General features: G+C 42.6%; 1 protein-coding gene across 1 annotated transcript in view; it reads right to left on the reverse strand.

The window, feature by feature from the left end:
• Window positions 1-21,390, reverse strand: part of drosha (drosha ribonuclease III) — a 119,231-nt gene that overhangs the window by 12,708 nt on the left and 85,133 nt on the right. Inside the window, exons 26-31 of the mRNA XM_008293411.1 lie at window positions 12,576-12,681; window positions 11,194-11,335; window positions 7,332-7,414; window positions 5,608-5,711; window positions 1,367-1,459; window positions 478-524 (exon numbers count right to left, since the gene is read on the reverse strand). Of these exons, the coding sequence (XP_008291633.1) occupies window positions 478-524; window positions 1,367-1,459; window positions 5,608-5,711; window positions 7,332-7,414; window positions 11,194-11,335; window positions 12,576-12,681 (575 nt within the window). The remainder of the gene's footprint in view (window positions 1-477; window positions 525-1,366; window positions 1,460-5,607; window positions 5,712-7,331; window positions 7,415-11,193; window positions 11,336-12,575; window positions 12,682-21,390) is intronic.

Here is a 21,390-nt window from a genome sequence, read left to right on the forward strand (position 1 = left end):
AAAAAAAAACAGAACAACAACAACAACACTATCCTCCTTAAGTGGAGGTTGATGAAAAGACAATGACAAGATGGAAAAACAGCCAAGAAGCGAAGCGGCGCATTGGGGGAGGAGGATGAGGACGCGTCAGCACCGCGCTCCTTCAAATCTGAAGAGAGTCGATCAGAGTGCGAAGCCCCCGTCAGGAAAACAACACAAACTTCCAGGACGATCGACGCGCTCGAGGACGCTCCGGCGCCGTCCTCCTTTTTTTATTGGTTCTCCATCTCTGGCTCGGCCTCCCGCCTGTGCACTGGGCGAGCACTTCAAACGGCCTAATGTCCTATATGTCGCAGCCAACCGGATGGTCGGGCCACGGCTCCCTGCCAGCCATCTTGCATTCTGTACGGCCAAAGCTAATATTCAGCACCAAGGCGAAGCGTGTGACGGGCTTAAAGTGTGCGGTCGGGGAGGGGTTTGTGTTGCGGTGCGACTCACATTTGTCCAGCGCGTCCATCGCGGCTCCCATTTCCGCCTGTTGGATGCTAGATTAGAATGTTTTTTATAAAAGAAAGACAGACAGACAGGCAGAGGAAAGAAGGAGAAAAAAAAGGTGTTTAGCATATTCAAAAAACAGGCCCAATATTGAGAGGATTATCAAAAGTGCATTATATTTGTTTTCAAAGAGCCCCTTTTCCCCCGAACAATCCCAGGTAACACGGTGCACACGTTTGAAAAAGGTAAGCCTATTGGCGGCTCGGCGCCGGGCACTGTTTACGCCCGCGATTCGCCGTCCTTCTCCCGTATATATTATGTGTGATCATAGCCCGGCAGCGGAGGTGGCGGCTGGGAGCTTAAGTCATGTAAATACAAAAACAGTAAGCTGTCAAAGATCCCGCGGAAAAGGGACAAACTTATCGCCAGCTTAGAGCAAGAGAGAGCGCTTTCAAGTGACGGTGGGGGGGTTTCCACATGTGGAGGGGGGAAGATGTTTGATGGATTTAGGTTTCATTTTTTCGCAGGCTCAGCGGCGGCTTTATCGCCAACCCCTCCAACCCTGAAAAGGCCCCTTCGCATGGAGATTTCTTTTTTAAAAAAAAAAAAGCCACACACAGGTTTGGTCGTCGCCTCGTCTTCTCCACCACACACACACACACACACACGAGTGATATTTCCATAACACAATTTACGTCAAATCAATAATGAATCGATTCATTTTCATTCTGCATAATGTCTCTCCCGATAGAATAGGCCAACAAGAGCTTAATTGCCATAATAAACACCATCAATAAAGTGCAGCCATTATTCCCGAGCCCATTAGCGGTGCATTGGGAAGGAGAGCGCCTTGTCTTGTTGGGGTCTTATTATATCGTAGTGTCTCACTCACCTTGGGCCTTTGCCACAGCCGATTCGCTCGCCTTTGAAATACACGGCGACGGTGTAAGTTCGGGCGTGCGAGGGTCCGACTGTCTGCAGGGTCCTGCAAATTCAGGAAAAAAAAAGAAAAAGGGTTGGAATTGAGAATTAATAGCAGTAATAATACCCGAGAGGGAGGCACAAGGACACTCGGGGACGCTGCCCTTCAGAGGGGTAAAATAAAAAAGTTTTCAATTGGAACAAATGTAATTCATCTCAAGCGGCGGGTTGAGAGGGGAGCAACGTCGCTTTGATTCGCCGCCGCGCTTCTGCCATCTGAGGGATATATAAACAACTTTTTAAAGCCTCCCAAACTCCCCGCGCTCATCTTCAAGACGCCCGAGCGTTTGGTCGCGAAAAGAAATAAATAAATGACACGTCGGAGGGGAGAGAGAGAGAGAAGAGCCGGCGAAATAAAAGAATGACAATAGTCTTTGAGCGACCCACAAGTGTTTGGCGGCGCGCTAGAAGGGTAAACAATGGAGGGAGCTGAAGAGGGGAGGAATCCGAGAGGGGACGACGAGAGACTATCGCTCGGCTAATTTACAGATGTACCTCGTTTAAAGAGGGAGGAGGAGGGGAAAAGAGAAAGAGGAAGAAGAAGAAGCAAGCTGTCAACTCATTCCTGCAGGGACGTATGTACAAGACAGTTGTTTGAAATGTTAACATTAGCATAAACATCCTCAGACCCAAGCAGCGAGTCACTTAAATTATTCACGGACAATTTACTTATTTCAGGAGAGCGATCCATTTTTAATGCAATGTGGTCACTTATGACACGTCATCAATAATTCAGAAGCAGTTTTTTTTTTCCTCCAAGTCGGTTACAAAACGAAGGAGCGCGTCGCACGTGGGGAGGAAGACTCTCGTTTTGTTTGAGGAGTTGGGCGTCACCGTGAATTTATGCTAAAACAACACAATGGGAATCGGCGGGGCTGGTGGGAAGCTGGAGGATCCGTAGCAGCTCCGGCGCTTAAAAGCTCCGACTTACTGACTCGGGCGGCACAATGTGAAATGTGTCTGCTCCCTGGCGAGTCCTGGCCCAGATGAGATGTACAGTAAAGTGGCGGTGCACAGGGGTCGGAGGTGTGGATCCGTCATCAGGCCGACACGTTCACAGGGGAACCTTTAGCAGGGGGCCTCGGTACATTAACTCCTTTCCCTCGCTCGCTCGCTCTTCTTCTTCTACTGCCCTTTTTCCGGCCTCTGTCGGTCACTTAGCCTCTTTCTGTCTGACTCACACCGTTCTTCGTAAACAACGATCATGCGGCGACAAAAAAAACGGGAAAAGTCGACTACTAAAAAAAAAGGCTAGCTTTACTCTTTCGGCTGTTGAAATGCAGGTCACCCGGCGTGCTTTATTTGTTTCTCGTGCACGTTCTCGGTGCAGGTTGATTGCGGGAGCTGTGCGGTGTCAAAAGAAAAAAAAAAGAAAAAAACATGCGCCGGCCGGATAGACGGAATAATAAACAGAGAAGAGGAGCTGAAAAGACATTCAAATAGACGCGAGGAAGAGCGGATTAAATGCTGGAGTTCATTGTGCACGGAGCTGCTCCGTCTCCAACCGCCCTTGCACCTCCAGCCGACCCCCCCCCGCCACATTTTATTTTATTTTTTATTTTTTTTATATTTTCCTCCTCAGAGAACACACTGTCAGTTTCCATGGCGACAAACACACTGCATCATGGCAGCTCTCAAAAGCGTTCTATCAAATGACACTTGCTCCTTGACTTTTTGTCAAATAAGAGGTCTCTTTGGGTATGTTTATTTATCACAACAACAGAGACCTTTACACAGCTATTCACAATGCTCAGGGCCGAACGGCAACGAGAGGGAGAGAGAGAGGAAATGTTTTTTTTTTTTTAAAAGTCCTGCGAATGCATCGTGCGCGGCGGGAACACGTGACGCCTGACCCGCGTGAACCTGCAGGATTTGGGTCACGCTGACGAGAACGACGCATCCATCGGGGTAAATAAATGTTTAGGTTATGCTGAGGCGGCGATCTTTCCAGCTTTAAGTGCAAATATCACGTCTATGTGTTGAGGTGGCAGCGACAAATGAATGAATGAGAAACTTTCTAGCAATAAAGTTGAGCCACAATCAATGGACAAGTAGGCAGCTAATGAATAAAATGTTATCTAGTAAAAAAAAAATGGCTCAACAGCTAAAATTAGTGGATAAACGGTTGGAATAGAGTTCAAAGTAGTTAATTAGGGGTTGAAATTGCTAAAATAGACACCAAGGTTGAAGACTTTATCGAAAGTTGAGCTAAAAGTCAATGAGGAGATGCTTGAGTTGTGCTGACGGCGCTGTCAAAACAACCGCCGGGTGAACGACGGCATTAATGAACACAGCTGATTTACGGCTATAATATAGTTTTATATTCTGGCATTAATACGATCAGAGGTGTGGAGCTGTTGTTTTACGTGGCGGAACTTCAGAGGTGAACGATGCACGCTTTTAGGTTTAGTGAGAAACAAGCGGCTTTACGACGCATTTAGAGCGATTGCGGGTTCGGCGTTTTGCCCAAGGACACAAGGAACAGGATCAAGCTGCCAACCTTGTGATGAGTAGAAAACCTGCTCTATCATCTAAAGCACAGTCGCCCCACCAATATTCCATCCCTACAGTTGCACTTCTCATACACTAGTCAGCTCACCCTGACCACTTATGATGTCTTAATCAAGTACAGTTTTCACCATTTTCCTAGATACTGTAGATTAGCTACAGTACCTGTTTGCGCCACCAGGTGGAGCCACTTGTGGCAGCCACTTGTGGCAGCCGGAGGAAATGCTAACTTTCACGTCGGCAAGCAGAGAGCATTGTAGGAGTTACTGTAATTTTGAACAGCCTCAGAATTGCTTCGTCACACACTTCCTCAGTCTCTCTTCCGTTGTCGCTCTCAATGTCACTTTGGTCTCGAGGCAAATTCGTAAAAATCCATAAATTAGCTGCATCATTGTTTAAGCGTATGAAAAAAGTAGCAGCTTATCGTCCGGGAATTATGGTAATCTAGTAAAGGGGCACCATGACAAAGTCTTCTATGAGACTTAATGACCTCCGACCAGCACGTTACTGTTAAATGAAGCTGAGATAAACCAGGAAACTGTTCTTAGACTGGCCTGGAATGTGAAAAAGCTGATTTTATGGCACATGCCTGTATGAAAACGGATGTAAACAAATAATGAGTATTAGTTTCCTGCTGTTACCGATCACTTAAGAATTGCTGGGACTACGCTTGTCGTGATCACACAATCAGACATTCCAAATATCAAATGACGAAGCTTTGAACTCCACCCAGCAGTTTACCGTGGACACAGCAGGTTGCAATTAATCTAGCATTTGTTTCCAGCAAGCGAAGCTGCATTCGAAACGTCCGTTTTGGGGCGACGTTGCAGAGCGAGGCAGAGGTCAAACTCATCTAATGGGCTCTGGTTATGGAAATGTAGTTAAATAAGCTTTTATGCGCTGTGGGCACAAGGTGTCCACGAGCTCACCGGGCCGGCTTTGTGCTGCCGCTTTGCATCACAAATAAAGAAAAGGCACCAGAAGAGTGATGGATGAGTGGAATAAGGCTGCTAACATAACACAGAAAGTTTTCTTAAATTACCCCATGCATACGTTGTGAGTCAATTAATGCACCTCACATGTCAATAAAACTTCTTACTATTTAGCTAAGAGCTTAAAAAGTGTAAATGAGTTTCTGTATCGTGCAAATTGTGAATATTCTTTTTCCACACTTTGAGAAAAGAAAATAAGTGTACATCTGACAGGTTTGTAATTTACCGTTTTAGTTTCTCAACTAATTTTCTAAACAATTTACATTAATATAAATGGAAACGTTTATTTATCATGTTTGATATTTCATGTTTATGTGCAACATACGTCAAAATCACTGCCAGTATAACTTCTTACTTTTCTATTTTAGTTTACTTATTTGTATTTTCAGTGACGTACCGTACTTTTTCCTTACAGTTTTTTTGTTAGGAGCTGCATTTACTCTGATGCTATGTGTGTGATTTTGTTTTCTGAGCAACATCTGGCACCTTCTGGATGAATAAAGTTCTATTGTCTTATCGAAACATAGTGTAAATTAATATGATGAGATAAAATCACCGTCCAGATCATGCTGAACAAAATAAACAGCAACACTGGGCCGATAAAGGGATTGTTTCACTTCCTGGTGCCTCGCCGTGTTTTCTGGGCTCTTACTTGTACAGCGGGATGTCGGGCTCCTTGCCCTCCGTCCTCAGGGTCAAACAGCACTGCTGCAGCTGAGACTTGGGGTCGTTCCAGTCCTGGTTCAGGATGAACTCCTGCAACACAAAAACACGGCCCACATGTAATCACAACTCCTGCCTCCCCCGCCAACTTCGTCTCTCAAAGAATCAGAAACACAAGGAATAGAAATCAGCCGCGGCTCTCTCAGTCGGTCGCTCATGCTTTTATTTCATTCTTGCCATCTCCATGCTTTTACCCCCCCTCCTCCTCCTCTCCTCTCCTTCGCCTTCACTCCTTTTGGACTGACTTATTTGCTCTCTCCCTCTCTGACTGGCTCTCCATCTGTGTCTTCTCGGTGAGTACAAATCACAGGCTACTTAAGACAAAAGCCAATCCCCGGCCAGAAATAAAGAGCGTCTGGGAGTCTCCCAGGTGTGCAGTCCTGATACATTTCTCTTATCCAAGGGGGACTTCTAAAAGCCCTTCCATTAACAGGGAAGCAGCCTTGTCATAAAAAGGCAGACTTTGAATCCAGAACTGTCTGCTCCTATTAATTTTCTACAAAGAGTGCTTCTGCTTCTGTTGCTCGCGCTACCCTACTCTCTGCCGCTTTGCTGCCCCCCAACCCTCCATCTCTACTGTTCTTGCCTCCGCGCTTTACTTCCCCTCTTTCTCTTCCCCACTCTTGCTCTCTCTGGGGGGCATCCACACTCCTTTAGCCTAAAGCAGAGAAATTTGGCTGTTTTGAAAAAGAGCGTAGCTTATAGCCCCAACCTCCAGTACGAGCCATTTCGATGCATTCGCACTCATGCAAACTCCCTGTATGTGCATTATCACACATTGCAGCAAAAGAGAGAGAAGAGAAAAAAAAAAAGGAGCGAACATAAGGAAAAAGCGCGTTTATGTCCCTGGTTTTGCTTCTCTATTTCCATCCAAATTGGATGAAGCAGCACAGTGTGCAACACTGTGGTTTCCAGAAGGCTATGTAAGGAGACGTGCTGGCTGTTTCACAACTTTTCTCTTGGATGTGGAAATGAGGTGCTCTCTTGCAGCGACCATGACGCAAAGCTCAGCTCCTCTAGAGCTGGGAATTCTCCCTGGAGAGGCACACCAAGACAGCAATTAGCATGGCATATCAGACCACTGCAGCAGCTTCACAAGGAGAGGTCCGCGCTGTGTGGGTACTTGTACACCAGCACCAGTGTGTGTGTGTGTGTGCATGCCCATTTAGGTACGAGAGTGTGTTTGATAGTTTGCATCTTTCACCGCGGCGGCCGTATTAGCAGGAAACTAGTCTTAAAGGATCTAAATTTGGATTTGGTTGCAGGGATAAAGTGCCTGTCGTTTCTCATTCACGTCTGACCGGTGAAGCCTCCTTCAGCTCCAGAGGCGGCCGCCATCAACAGCACTCCTCGGATCAATGGAAAAACACTGATGACCAGCATTAACAGCCCAATGCATGCATCCCGACACTGTTGCGATTCCCATTAAAGATGACTAAAATAGTGGCCCGAGCTGCCATTGTGAGAGGCATTCAAGAGCCGAGCACCACTTCAGGCCTTGCATCGACGCCCGGCGCCATTAGGGCCCAGCCATTAGCTCCCCTCCCCGTCAAATCCTTGGTTCTTTCTCTCTTAGGGCCCCCCCCCTCCACTAACAGCTCAGCAGCTCATTGATCAGGTGAGAGCGGCGAACGGCTATCAATAGGGGCTCACCTTCAGCCGCGGGAAAAAGCAGACGTTCATGAAGGTGTGCACAAACTCCAGATCCTTGTCGATGTAGAGAGCGGCGATAAAAGCTGCCAAAAGAAAGAGGAAGGAGAGAGAAGAAAAGAAGAAGGAGAACATAAACACTTAGAAAAACATAATGCGACACATGAAAAGAGTCTGTTTATATAAGTTGGCTGTTTTTCTGCTTTTGAAGCAACACTAACAAAGACCAGGAGACGGACCTCAGCTGTGGAAGGCCGCGGCGGTGTTAATGTAAACAACTGGAAAAGATGCAGCCGCCTGCCTTTTTTTTTTCCTTCCCCCCATCAAAGGGGGAAATTGGTATAGCGAGGGCCACACAGAGTTCACGGAAACATCTATGTCATATATAAGATAAAAGTGTATGTCAAGCTGAATATAGTGAACCGAAAGGGGGGGAAAGAAAAAAAATAAAGATTTGAAATGTAAGCAGGAGGTGACGGGTGTCATCTTCATCCCGTCATCTTTGTTTCTTCCTCTTCCATTCGCTTGCATCGGCTGTGACTAAGGCGGCGGGACACGAGTGGAGGGAATAATAGGTAATATTTCAGGGGGCCAGCGAGGTTCTGCTGTAGCTGCAGGGCACCGCGGCTCATATACGGAGGAGCTGCACTCATTTCCAGCGCCGGCCCTCCGCCGTCCCCTCGTGTCGTCAACCCCGCTCCGGCCCCCGAAACTCTCGGAGATCATTTGAAAGGCAAATGATATGAAGCTCCGCGTTGTTTTGCCGCTCATGCATTAAGTTCTGCCGACTGAACGCTGACCTGGAACGCATTAGTGCTTCTTATCTGTCTTTGTTTTGTGTTCTTATTCCACCAATCTGGAAGAGTTTATTTGTTGTTTCGTTGCCACCACCACAGTCCCTGTCTCGAGTTGCTCCCCCTGTTGGCCTAAGATGGACTTTAGAAGTTGCTTGTGCGGGTAAAAAATACACATTTTTAGATGTTTACAGGCACGAGCATGGATAGAAATGTACTAAATGCAGGCAGACAGCATGAAAAACTCGTCTAATATTATCAAAAACACAACCAATCACCTCTTAATTCACACCCAGCTCACGACTCATCAGCCCAGTGCGATTATTTAAGGTTTTAATTCATGTTTCTACTGTTTTTCTGTCATATTAGAGTGATTTTCTAGTCTAATGAGGTTATAAAGCCACACTAACCAGCCTTAATTTCAAAATGACTTGAAAGAACCTTTGAGAAACGCAGCCAGTTTTCTTTTTTTTTTCTTTTTTTAAATTCAATTATTAAACCGAATCTTTAATTGTCCTATTTTGTCAGATTCTCTCGTGCTCCACCTCATGCGTGCGGTTTAATTAAAGCATGAGCCAATGAGAGAACACTACACCGCTGTTGTTTGGTATATTTGAAATGATGGGCCGTTATTATTGGTTTTGCATTAGATATTGAGTAAAATAAAAATAAAAATAGACTATTACATTAATTGCAACCTATTTTGGTGATTAATCGGTACGTTTTTGTTTGCAAAATAAGTCGAAATTCAATATTAATACTTTCTGGTTGCTTTTCTTCATATTTCAGTTGTAGATTTAATCGAAAAAAAGACATTTAAGGTGATTAAAACTGATTAACTTGATGTTTTGTTTTTTTTTTAAAGAGCAAATAATCTCCAGATTATTGTGCATCAAAATATAAACTTTAACAAAAGCTCCACTTGTACATCGCTATATCTATTTTATATTGAGGCGGTTAAAGATTGGAGCACATCCACGTCTGACGGTGAAATAAAACTCTAAATCCGAACAAGAAGAGTCCATTATGGCTCGATCAATAGCAGACTTTTTCAGGTCAAATCCAATATCGATATTTTAAAAAATTAAGTGAGTTATTACGGTTCGTTAAAGCCATATGCTGGTGGGGGAAAATGACCACTCGCCGATATGTTGTGGGAGCTTTTCTAAACTGTCGTATTTAGAGGTTTGTATTGACATTAAAAAAGGTGAAAAGAAGGTTTTAAAGGACCTTAAATATATTAAATCATTCTTCTATAGTAATTCTTTGGGATGGGACAGTAAGTAAAAAGTTAAAAAAATACACACCTGGCTCATTTATCTGCTCTTGTTCTGGTATCAGTGGCGTTAACGCTTTTCTTGCTATGAAATTTATGTTTAAAAGTCACCTGCAAACTCTGCCAAATATGTTTAACAGGACACAATCTTGTTTCAGCAAGATTGAAAAGCGAAAAAACACAAAAAAACAAACCAATTATCAGGAGGCAGGAGCTGTGGAAACAACTAATGTGACGGCGTCTGGCTCTGTTTGGAAAAACAACCAAATCGAAGGTATAATTTCAATTTTCAGTTTCGTTCTAGATGCTTCGTTCAAAAATGAAACACAACTAAACCGTTCCCACAAGAACCTGTACAAACTAAAAAATTCTGAGTTTGTCGGCACAACTTAGAGGCCGTGAGCGGTAACGTAGCAACAATTAAGTGAATATCTTAGTTGAACTGCAGGTTGTGTTTATGCAGAGTAGATATGAGGCAGTATGGAAGCAAATTAGAGACTAAATGATGTTTGTGCAGTTAAACGGCTCAAAAATGGTTCACAGGCATGTTGCTGGAAGATACATTCAGCACGGTGAAACATCTTTCTACCACTGATGTGCAGAGCAGAGAGAAATGTGCCTAGTTTGTAGAGGATATAAGATATATATATATATATATATATAGGAAAACATCTATAATATTTAAAGGCGTCTCTTTTTTCCAATATTAGTAACACCTGTGGATGCTTTTTTAAAATAAATAATCAAAGAAATTCAAATTTTGCTTCCTCATTTTCACGATTAATGTCATTTTAAATACTTTTAGTACAAAAACAGACATATTTGAGTTCTCTGCTTGTAGTTTTGGTTGTTCTGTTTCCATAGAGGTTCAGGACTTTATGTTGCAGAGACAAAACGAGCCCACAGTGAGTAAAAATGTGACAAGAAGAGCGCGTTAAACAGCTTAACATAAGTTCACATTTCCACTGCTGCTGCACATGTTTTGAGCCAAAAATGTTAATGAACAGGTGGTCTAATGTTTAGAATATTCTGCTGGCAGATATTATAATGAACACAAACTAAAACATCTAAGCAGTGGGTGCCGTCTACTGATTGCTGCCACCTCTAACTAATCTTGGTTTTACTTTAATCATTTTAAACAAACATATCTCCATCGTGTAGTCAAGGATGAAACCATTGAAGAACATAAAGTGGCTGCACTTTCATTAATTTGAATTTTTTGATGCTGCGTTTATGAGATTTGCCACCAACAAGCAAACCAAATACAACCAACCCTCATTTATAACATCCTGAAAAGTCGTTCTATCTCAACCAGAATGAGGAAAGAAAAAAAAAAGTGATTATTGTGTCTTCAGCTGCCAAATGTGAAAAACACTTGTGTTCTTTTTTTTTTTTCTTTACTAATCACACTCTTCTTCTGAGAAATTCTATTAAGCCGGGAGAAAACCAAGAGGTTATTAATAGCTTATTAACTGTGGGAGATTGTGGCAGCTGTAGCTGGTGGGATTACAAAAAAAAAAAAACATCAATGACTACTCTAGTCATACTAAGCACATAGGGAGCATCTTTTGCAGTCTCTTCAGCAGAAAAGTGACTGCCTTTGACATCTAACACAAAGGGAACAAAGAAATCAATAATGGCACTTTATGCTGCCGTCTTAAACTGCACATTCTGCCGAGACGCACGAGGAGAAGGAAAAAAAAAAAAAGGTTGAATGGGGGTCCATGAAAGGTCTATAAAGATTGTCTTTCTACTTTATACTTCGGGAAATGAACCAAAGAGCTGCACAACGTACACTCCAGCAGGTCGGCCAGCGTCTTGGTCCGCAGCGCGACCGGCCGTTTGGTTTTGTCGTTGGTGATGGCGAACTCCTGCATCCCCAGCTCCTCCGCCACTTTGGCCTGCGTGCGGTTGTTCACCAGCGAACTGCGGAGAAGCTGCAGGGGGGGAAGAAAAAAAAACACATTTCACCTGTGCACGGAAATGTACAGGAGCAAGACAAATAAATAAAAAAAGAACGGAATAATTCATCTAAGACAGGGACGGTTACGCGGAGTAAATGTTTCAGGCAGATTGCACGTCGCTCCTGTTCAATATTGCATTGGAGCCGAGCGGATGACAACATGTTACACTGGTTGAGGTGCATTTAAGTCTCTAAAAGGAAAAACACAAACATGTTAAATATAGCTGCGAGATGTGGAAAAGGAGCAAATGGAATGCAATATGACTGTCTGAATCCGTCTTGCTGTGATATGCCCTCCTTAGCTGCACACACGCAATCACAATCGGAGCCACACAAACACACTCCAACACCAGTTGAATGAGCACTTTTTTTTTTTAATTTCCTCCCCCCGCCGCCTCCGATTTGAAATCCATTTCAGATGTGGGCCCCATCTCGACTCCTGGGCATTTGTCGGAGCTTTCACTCTCCGAAGGAAAAGGCTCGCTGGAAGCTTTTACACAGGTGACGTCACGGCCTCCATCTCATAAGAAATACCTATAAATAAATATCTGACTGCAGAGGTTCGGTTTGAGTCCGGTTCAATCCCTCCAAGCCTTCGAGCAGTCAGTCTTCTGAAGAGCAGCGCTGACGCTCGAATGAAAAGAGGGAGTTGTAATGCCGTTTGACGCTGTCAGAAAATGGACTCGCGCGTTCAAAGCGTGATCATTTGCTTTGTACCTGTGTTGCAAGGCGCGCGGGTTTAGCACACCAGCTCTCGCGCGCGCAACTTTATTTTTCAGACGTTTGACAGCTCCGGCAGAAAGAAGAAGAAGAAAAAAAAAAAAAGTGCCAACAAAGATGTGTTATTGAAAACCAGTGAACAATTTTGTCTCATGACAATACCCATCACAAGGAGTACAGTAAACATACAGGCACAGTGTGGGGCGAGGAGTGGAAGAGAGTTATTTTGTAGGAAACAAGCGAAAGAGGGAAACAGGGTGAAAACCTGGCGGGCACCTGGAGATTCGCAGAGTGATAGGAAGGAAAAGACAAACACACACACGTGTGCACACAAAAGCACAGCTGCAACTTCTTTTCAGGTGAGAAAAAAAAGAAAGAAGAAGAAGTGAAGGCCGGCAGTTTGAGAACACAAAATAAAAAAAGACCAAACACGGGCGTCGATACGAAAAGTGTTCCGCCAGGAGTTCTGTGTGCCATAAGTGACTGGATCTTACTGTTAAATGTCCCTCGTGGTGATCGGGGAAGTGGATGAAGAGGTACTCGGTGGCCACGAGCTGCATGATCGAGTCGCCCAGGAACTCCATCCTCTGGTTGTGGCCGCTGGAGGAGAAGAAGAAAAAGGTCGTCATTTGATGAAAAATCCAACCAGAAACCAGCTTCAGTATGTTTAACGTACCCACGTGACCTTCACGCTCTGAATGTTTCCCAAGTTAAAAGCTTTGAGGTGTATGTTGGTAGAAATTTAAAGTTTTTTTCCAGAAGATTGTGTCAAATAATTTTCTAAAACAGGCACTTTTTTTAAGACTCATGAATGTTGGTTTTGGTGGTGAAACAAAGCAGCAACTTCACTGTTCACGTGTCTTATTATTACTTTTATATAATCACATTGATCAAAGCAGTCTGAGCTCATCTGCGAGTCTTTCAAAGTTCCCCCTGATAGCGTTCAGTTCCTGCCAATGATGTGTAACGTTGGTATCCGATGCTTGTCTTTTCTACGAGGCAAGAAAATGCAGGAATTATCACGGTTTAAATTATTTGAGCAATTACAATCTCACATTTTATATCAGAAAACTACTTTCGACACAGAAGGAATCATGGCTAGAAGGTAAACGTGGTGTAAAATGTAGGTAAAAGTGATGCTCTAACTTGTTTTGACTCTTGAAGTTTTCCCCAAAATGCACTTTTTCCACTTTTCTCCAGGATACTGCTGCTTGTTTCAATGATTTTAGCAGTTTTTCTACTAAAACTATAACACATCTGGATGCTTAAAGCTGGTTTTGAAAGAAATGAACAAAAACAAGCTTTCGATCGTGACACATAAAGTGGATGTAAAACTGATTTGGTTGCAGTTTTTAACAGAATGTGTTTTTAATTCCTAGAAATTTCACGCGTCTACGTCCTGAACATTTAAAGCTACGAGGGATAAACTAATGCAAATTCCAACCAACTTCAAAAGGCCCAAAATATTCATACTGCGAAGGTAAAACTGTGCTTCAATAAACACACAAAGTTATTGTACGAAATGAATCAGCAGATTCTGAGGAGGTCTTTTTTTGGGGGGAAAAATAAAACAGCTGCAGAAGAAAAATGTGGGAAATGAAACGGTTGGTTGGATGAAGCGAGTTGGGGAGAAAGAAAAACAAAATGGGAGCAAGGAGGGTTTCACATGAGGTCACTCAGTTACACATCAGTGGGGCATGAAAGGCATCGCGCTCTCTCGACAAATCTACCAGGCTTTTAGTCCTTTAACAGGAACGGCGATGTACATTTCATGGGTGGCCTCTGGGAGCTGCTGCTCTGACAGGCTGTGTGACAACTCGGAGGCCGCCTCAAGTAGCAGCCCTCATGAAGAAAACTCTGGGCTTTGATTGCAATTCAAATACAAAAGGTTGGGGGGGAAAAAAAAATAGCTCTGGTACACCTGCAGGTAAGCCTGTCAAAACCCCGAGCCCTCAGACGGCAGCGCGCGGGTTTAGAGAACATCTTTTAACCCTCGAACAATTCCTATAAAAAGCTAATGGCAGCGGCGTACGAACACACTGTAACTCCCCACACATGGCAGCATGAGAGGGCTGCTGCTGCTGCTGTAATGGTCATTAATTAAACAGAATTATAGATTAGCATTGCAGATGTGGGCTGGTGCTGTGCCAGGCAGGCAGGCAGGCAGGCAGGCAGGCAGGAAACGTTGGGTGGGGGTTAGTGAAGCCATGCGAGCAGGGAGGTATACGAAGCAGCAGCAGCAGCAGCAGCAGCAGCAGCAGGGCACATATCCATCTACAGCCACGAGCTCCTCGCAGGAGGCCAAGTCTGGAGATGAGAGAGAAAGACGCAGAAGGTGGAAGACGAGGAGGAGGTTGACATCAAAGAGGGAGAAAGGTCAAAGTTTATTGTCCAATTTTTGGCGGCTCTGCCTTTTATGAGGCGCAGCGCATCCGGGCTGAGGAGATCTGAGGTTAGGAGCAAACGGCACATTTAGCAGCGCCGCGACTCGACTCTCGATTATTAACATTTTCCGTCGCTCTTTCACCTCTTTTAACTGTTTAGGGTGTAAAGAGTTAAAAACTGGAAAGAGAGACAACCAATCATGATGCAAGCGACTGAAAAACAGCCAGATCTCACATTTAAAAAAGACTGGAAATGGTTAATTATCACAGTTTTTTCTTTTATTTGAACTCTAATCTAACCCCACTTCAGGAACAGGGGGAGGCTCGTTTTCATGATCACTTCTCTCACCCACGTAGTCGTATAAAAAGACAGAAGAAGAAGAAGAAGAAGAAGGCCTTCAACAGCACGTTTGGGAGAATTAAAAAAACTAAACGTGCTCATCACAGTTTCCCAGCAGATGGTGACGACTGCAGACAAAACAAGCCGCTTCTTAAAAATGTTTAGTTCGCAACAATATAAAACACAGGAAAAAAAAATCAGAAAATCCTCATATTTGTGATAAAATGATGGACTATTAATCATCAAACTTACAAACTGAATGAATTTATTGTTTAAGCATCTTAACTTCTGCCCGTTTCTTTGCTCCTGTAACATTTTTACTCACTGTGGGCAGATAAAATGCCAAAATTCATTTAAAAAAAGAAAGAAAAAGTTGCATTTCTTTGATTATTTGTTCCACAACAACGGGAAAAAATGGACTCAACATGTGAAACATTCTTCCAGGTGTCCACATGCGTTACTAATTTTGGGGAAAATGACAATAAATAATTTACCATTTACAGTTTTACATCCTCTACAGACTACATGTTCAAACAAAGATGTTTCACCATGCTGAATGCATCTGCCATCAACTGCTTCAATACTGTTCTGCTGCATTAATTTGATTGCTCAAGTACATTTTATTTTCCTCTCAGTCTAAATGTCTGTTAGTCACAGCCGATTGAATCGAGGTTGAGAAGGAAAGATGGTAATTTTTTTTGGAATCAGACAGGTAGAATGCAGTAAATTTAATTAAATATAACAATTTTTAAACATAATAAATTACTTTTTTCCCAGTCGGAACTGCATGCCGTGCATGATGCGTTCAAAGACAGTCGGAAAGTTGAAAATCTGACAAATAAATGGCGTCATTTTGTTGATATGGTTTAAAGACGACATGCCATTAAAACTGGAGATTCAAAAGGTGACACACAAGAAAATCTTCACTTTATAAGATCCTATTTGAAGGTTTTAATGTTTAATATAAGAAGAAAGGGTCAGACTTTCTATGTAGGTTGCATAGATGCAATCAAGTATTTTTAATTTCAGAGATTTATTAGCAGTTAAGTGATACGAGAACACGATTTTGAGGATTTACGTGTAGTTACTGGTGGCTGCAAATAAAGACGGAAAAAGAAAGGTGATTATCAAAGTCTTTCTTCTTCAAAAAAGGTGACATTCTAATTAAAACAGAAAATGGCATCATCACATCAAACGCAGTGGCCAATGGCAAGAGACTGCCTGGCATCAGCCAACCTACGTCGGATCATTTTTTTTAAAGTTCATTTCAAAGTAAACTGGGCATTTTGAGCGTGAAATTGCCGCCTGTGTGAAGCGATTTCGTCATAAAGGTGCTGGATCCTTGTTTGAAGCCACTCTCAACTCGAAATTACACATCTGACAAACTAAAGACTGCGCTGAAAATCTTTCTGCGGGTGATAAACTACAATATGAACCGAGAACTAACCAGCTTTAGGGTCTCTAATGTGGATTTAAAAATCGTCGTTTCTCGTTCATTTCGCTCTCCGTCTTTAATCTGGGCGGTAATAGCCGAGCGACGCCCGTCAGCGGATGCGCGGAGCTTTTTTTTTTGTTCATCCTTTGGCCTTTGGCTGCTGAAGAGGCCGCTCCAGACGCCATCTCCTGCCAATCATAATACATCATGTGAGAGGCGGCTCGCGAACTGTCACTGATGAATGGCGAGCTTCACAGCAGGCACTAACAGATACAGGCGGTTTGACCACCACACAGCATTCTATTTTAAAAAAAGGGGCTTTTGTTGAGCCAAAAGCCCACACCTGGCACTCGGAGCGCGCATGGCAGCCATTCAAGGCCGTCGTGGAGACCACACCACAAACTTTTTTTTTGGAATGACTGAGTGGGGATTCAGGCTGGGTGGGAATCACAGATCTGATGTTATTCAGCAGCTGTTGCTTGCGTTTCCAACACCGGTAGATGTGCCCACTTTGGTTTCTGAAGAGAGCTGCTGTTGATTTGAACTTTTATATAGCAGGCGTAGGTTGGCAAAACCGGTGCGTCTACCTAGGTTGAACAGAAGTTGAGAAACACCACCCCGTTTTCTTGCCATTTATCTTGACTTTTTCACTTTCTTTTGTCGTACGCAGTCAGCAAAAACTGCTCATAAATTCTAAAAGTTGTGGCGTCATTTACCTGCTGATAAACTCGTGCTATGAATGCTTTATGAACTGTACCGTAAGCGTTTATAAGAAGTTTAACGAACCAATTTAGTGTCTTATAAACATGCTCCTAAGACATTATTGTGCCAATGCCTAAAATGCGATGGCGCCATTAAACGTTTTAATTTTTAAAAAGCCTTGATAATCTCAATTGTTTTAAACCTTGCCTGCAGCCAGAACACCTACAACATCCCTCTCCATGTATCCATAAGCCAACACTGCATGCAATTAACTTCATTTCATCTCTCTCCAGTAGTTTACCCTCCCTGCAGGTCAACCTTCGCCCCACCCAGATGCTCGGCCTCTCCGAGCCTGGTTCTGCAGAAGGTTTTTCTTTTTCCTCCCACTGATGTGGAACTTGTTGGGTTTCTCTCCACAGTATAACATCATGAGCCGCACCGAGATGACTCACGTCGAGCTGTCACGCTGGAGAAGCTTTCTTTGTGTCTTTATAACTGGCTTAAGGTGTGTGTAGTTATAAAGTGCTGTGTAGTTTAACATTCAGATCCCTCTTTATAATGCTGATGTCTCTTTCTAATATTAATACTTTTAATACTCTAAAGACTTTGTAATAAGTTGTCATGCACGATTATAGGCACTCACAGAGTTTTATATAAAGCCTGTAATGCATTGTGGACCAATTAGCTTTCAACTGTTTTGATCGTTTTCTCGAGAAAAAATGTCCGAAATCTCCAACAGAACATCTTTGGGTTGTGGATAAAAAACAAGACATTTGCCATCTTTGGCTTCGAGAAACACTGATCGATGTTTTTGACAAGTTTCGGACACTTAAGAGACCAAACAACGAAGCAAACACTCGAGAAAGTCATTGGCAGAATAACAAACGATGGATGAAGGTTTCTAAACTGATACGGGTCGATTGGTTGGTTGATTCAGAGTGAAAGAACTATTAAACTCATCGCCAACTATTGTGATATATATATTGGATTTCAGCTTCTTAAAATGGAACATCTTCTGCTTTGTTTGTCCTCTTTGGGTTGTGGACAAAACAAGACGTTGGCATCTTGTGGTTTGGGGAAACTCTGATGGACAGTTTCCATCATTTTTGGACATTTTAGAGGCCAAACAACTAATCGAACCCTTAGTTAGTCGCAGCAATTGTGTATTTCAACTGATATATACCTAAAGATGGCAGAACATTTTCTGCAGATAGGTAAGAAGTCGGAGAAGTTTCTTCTAATTGCACTGCGACTTCCAGGTCCAGGGCAGAGCTTCATTAGGTGTGAAGCAACGATTAAACTCATGCCAACTATTTCAGTAGCTTTTTAAGGAAAAAAAAAACTGATTTTGTCGTCTTAAAATTGAACATTTACTTTGTTTAACTCTTTGGATCGTGGACAAAACAAGACATTTGGCATTTAGCGGTTTGGGAAACACTGATGGACATTATTGACAAGTTAACTGATGATAAATGAGCTTCACTAGAAGTAAAGAAACATTTATAAGCAACTATTTTGATGTTTTTCTTAAAGAAAAATCTCTCAACCCAGCTTGTTTCTGCTTCGTTTATCCTCTTTTGGACAAAACAAGGCATCCAGTCCTTTGGGAAACACTGTTTTTTTGGACATTTGAAAGCGCCAACACCTCATTCCATGCTTGGTTAGTGGCAACCATTATGCGGTATAATTGATATATACCAGTGACTACAGGGGCACGGACATCTAAGAAGTCTTTTTATTTCACTGCAGTCTTTGAGGTCCGGGACAGAGCTTCATTAGGAGCGAAGGGACGCCGCCTGATGCAGACTCCCACATTAAAAATAATCACAGAGCTTCTTAATGAAAAGGCTCTGCCGCAGCTCATGAGAGCGCGAAGAGATGAGTTTTGGGAGAGGAGGGCGACGGAGGAGGGAAATCGGAGGCCGAAGGGAACTCCCCACGTGAACGAGTGTGCCCCCGAAATCTAGAAGCATGCCGGGTGGAAGAAAAACAGAAAAGAGCTACAACCAATAGGAGGCAGAGGGAGAGAGGTAACAGCGGAGTGACAGCGAGAGACGGAAAAAAAAAAAAAAGGGAAGAGATGGAGGAAGAAAAGGGGAGATAGAGCAGGTCAAAGAGGGAATGCGTTGCTGTGTGAAGCGGCACAAAGAGCCATCCCTTATTCACTTCAACAGCAGAGGCACAATGCTCCCGTAAGGTGGGGGAAATTGAAGTAAAGTGTGGAGCCGAGGTCTTTATTCGCCTTTGACTTTGATCTAAAATACCTTTAACAGCCCTTCTGAAGAGGCGGCGACGGGCTGCCCGCTACCGAAAGGAAGGAGCACTCTATTTTTTAAAAACCATTTTTCCTCTTTTGGTTTCTGGGGAGGAGGAGGAGGGGGGAGAAATAATGTTCTTGTTTCATATGTGCTGCATGCTGGCGTGTGTGTGTGTGGTTCAAATATGTAATCTGCGACTACAAATACCAGTGGAGTGGTCACTTTGGACTCCGACATGTAGCGGCTGTGTTGTTTCATGTAAAGGGAAAACGGCAAAAAAAAAAAAAAAAGGAATCTCCTCGAATGCTGCGAGAATAATTTTAACCACATGAAAAGATCAGTATTAATTCAGAGTGGTACTTTGATATAATGAAAACTGGGTCTCTTCTAGCACTGAACAGAAAATTGTGTTTTTCACTGCAGAGGGAAAATATTGCCTCGACTTTTACGGTTAGTTTTAATGACACAAAATCTCTTTAGACGTGGTGTTTAATGAACAACCCTAATCTTAAAAACATATTTTTCATCTTATAGCTTGTCTTGAATCACATTATTTCAGTTTCCTACTCCAAGTAATATGCAAAAGTGTAATTTAAAATGCTAAAATCCAGGTGTTAACATCGCTAACGTGTCCATATGGTGTTGTTTTGAAGTGCTCGAAGACATATCTTGGCTAAAACAAGCCATGACTCAGCAGTTCCACCTTAAAACTGTGTATCGATAACAAAAAATCTGATGTGCTAAGTTTCATAAGCAACAAACCGAAGGGAACCAAACCTTTTAAAACTTGCAGGATGGGACTTTTTGTAATATTAATCTTCTTTAAAATGGGTTTTCGATTCCATTATGTGAGGCTGAATCAATGCAACTTGCCCCAGAGTACTTTTACAGTGTTTGAGTTGATGGTGAGCTGGTGTGCTCGAGATGCACATAGGAGATTGAAAATAGAGGCACATCCATGTATAATAAATAAGGTGGAGGTTTGGAGTCACATCTAATTATTTTAATGGCTTTGATGGAGGTGATTTAGAGTTTGAATTAAAAACAACCAGCGACTCACAGACGCTGCAAACCAGGAGGTAAATTATGCAGCTTTTCTTAAACGGGGTTTAAATGTCACGTCAGTCGTTTTAGAAATTAACGGCCTCCTTGTGCGACGGTCTTTTGATGACATCTTGCGTCGCTTCATCTCGTTTTAAATCTACCACGCAGTGAATCCTGTAGTGAACTTTAAATAGTTGTTCTGCAAATTGCAATCGCATTAGCCGACAGAAAAATTACATTTCCCCCAAATCGTTAAGCTCTGGTTGGGATTAATTTACAGTGAAAATATTGAGCCTGGAAAGCAAAACGTTCTGCAATTTACGAGCAACGACAAGTTTTCTCTGCATCACTCAGAATGTGGTTGATACCAATCAAGAATGGAGAGATCTTAAAAAGAAACCAGTGACAAGATTTTAGCCCAGTTCTTATTAATAAATTATTGTTTTGTGATTCCTGTTCATTACGGGACAACATAAGCAATCAACACTGCACATTAACCCCTTTTTGTTTAGTGTATTTGTACAAACACGGACATTTTGCTCCCATCTAAGGCCAACGTTGAAATATGACAGCGTTACCCTCCATCACACTAGATGTTTGCTCTATAAAATGCAGAAACATGCATTTTATTTAACAAAAAAATAAAATAAACACTCCAAATTTTGTCACAATTTTGATTCAATAGTTGAAAATTACTTGATCAGTAGCTGCAGCTTTAGTTTGCAATGTATTTAAAGCAAATTTCTAACACATAATAATGCATTTATTAGTTTTCTACCAAACAACTGTGAAAAATATTCAATTTAATACACTGGAATGAGAAAATTATGACCTCAAACATGCTCAAATTCAAGCAGCATTTCTGCAAAACTGAAAACTCTATAATTTGTGCATCACAAGGAGAAAAATTCCAACTTTTTACAATCGCATGAGTCACGAATATTGCATTTTGGTTTTTTTTGCTCCAACTTCCAGTTTTGTGCAGTCTGATAAAATCTAATTCCACGTATAAATGATTCAGATTTCTGCTCTCAAAGCCGCACAGTACTTCCACTTAACAGAAACCGGACATGAAGAGAGATGGATCCATTTCCAGCATCCAGAATGAAGAGTGTGACTCTGAAATGGAATCAGACGACGCTGGCG

This window comes from Stegastes partitus, unplaced genomic scaffold, assembly GCF_000690725.1.
Source record: "Stegastes partitus isolate 25-593 unplaced genomic scaffold, Stegastes_partitus-1.0.2 Scaffold885, whole genome shotgun sequence".
NCBI lineage: Eukaryota > Metazoa > Chordata > Actinopteri > Pomacentridae > Stegastes > Stegastes partitus.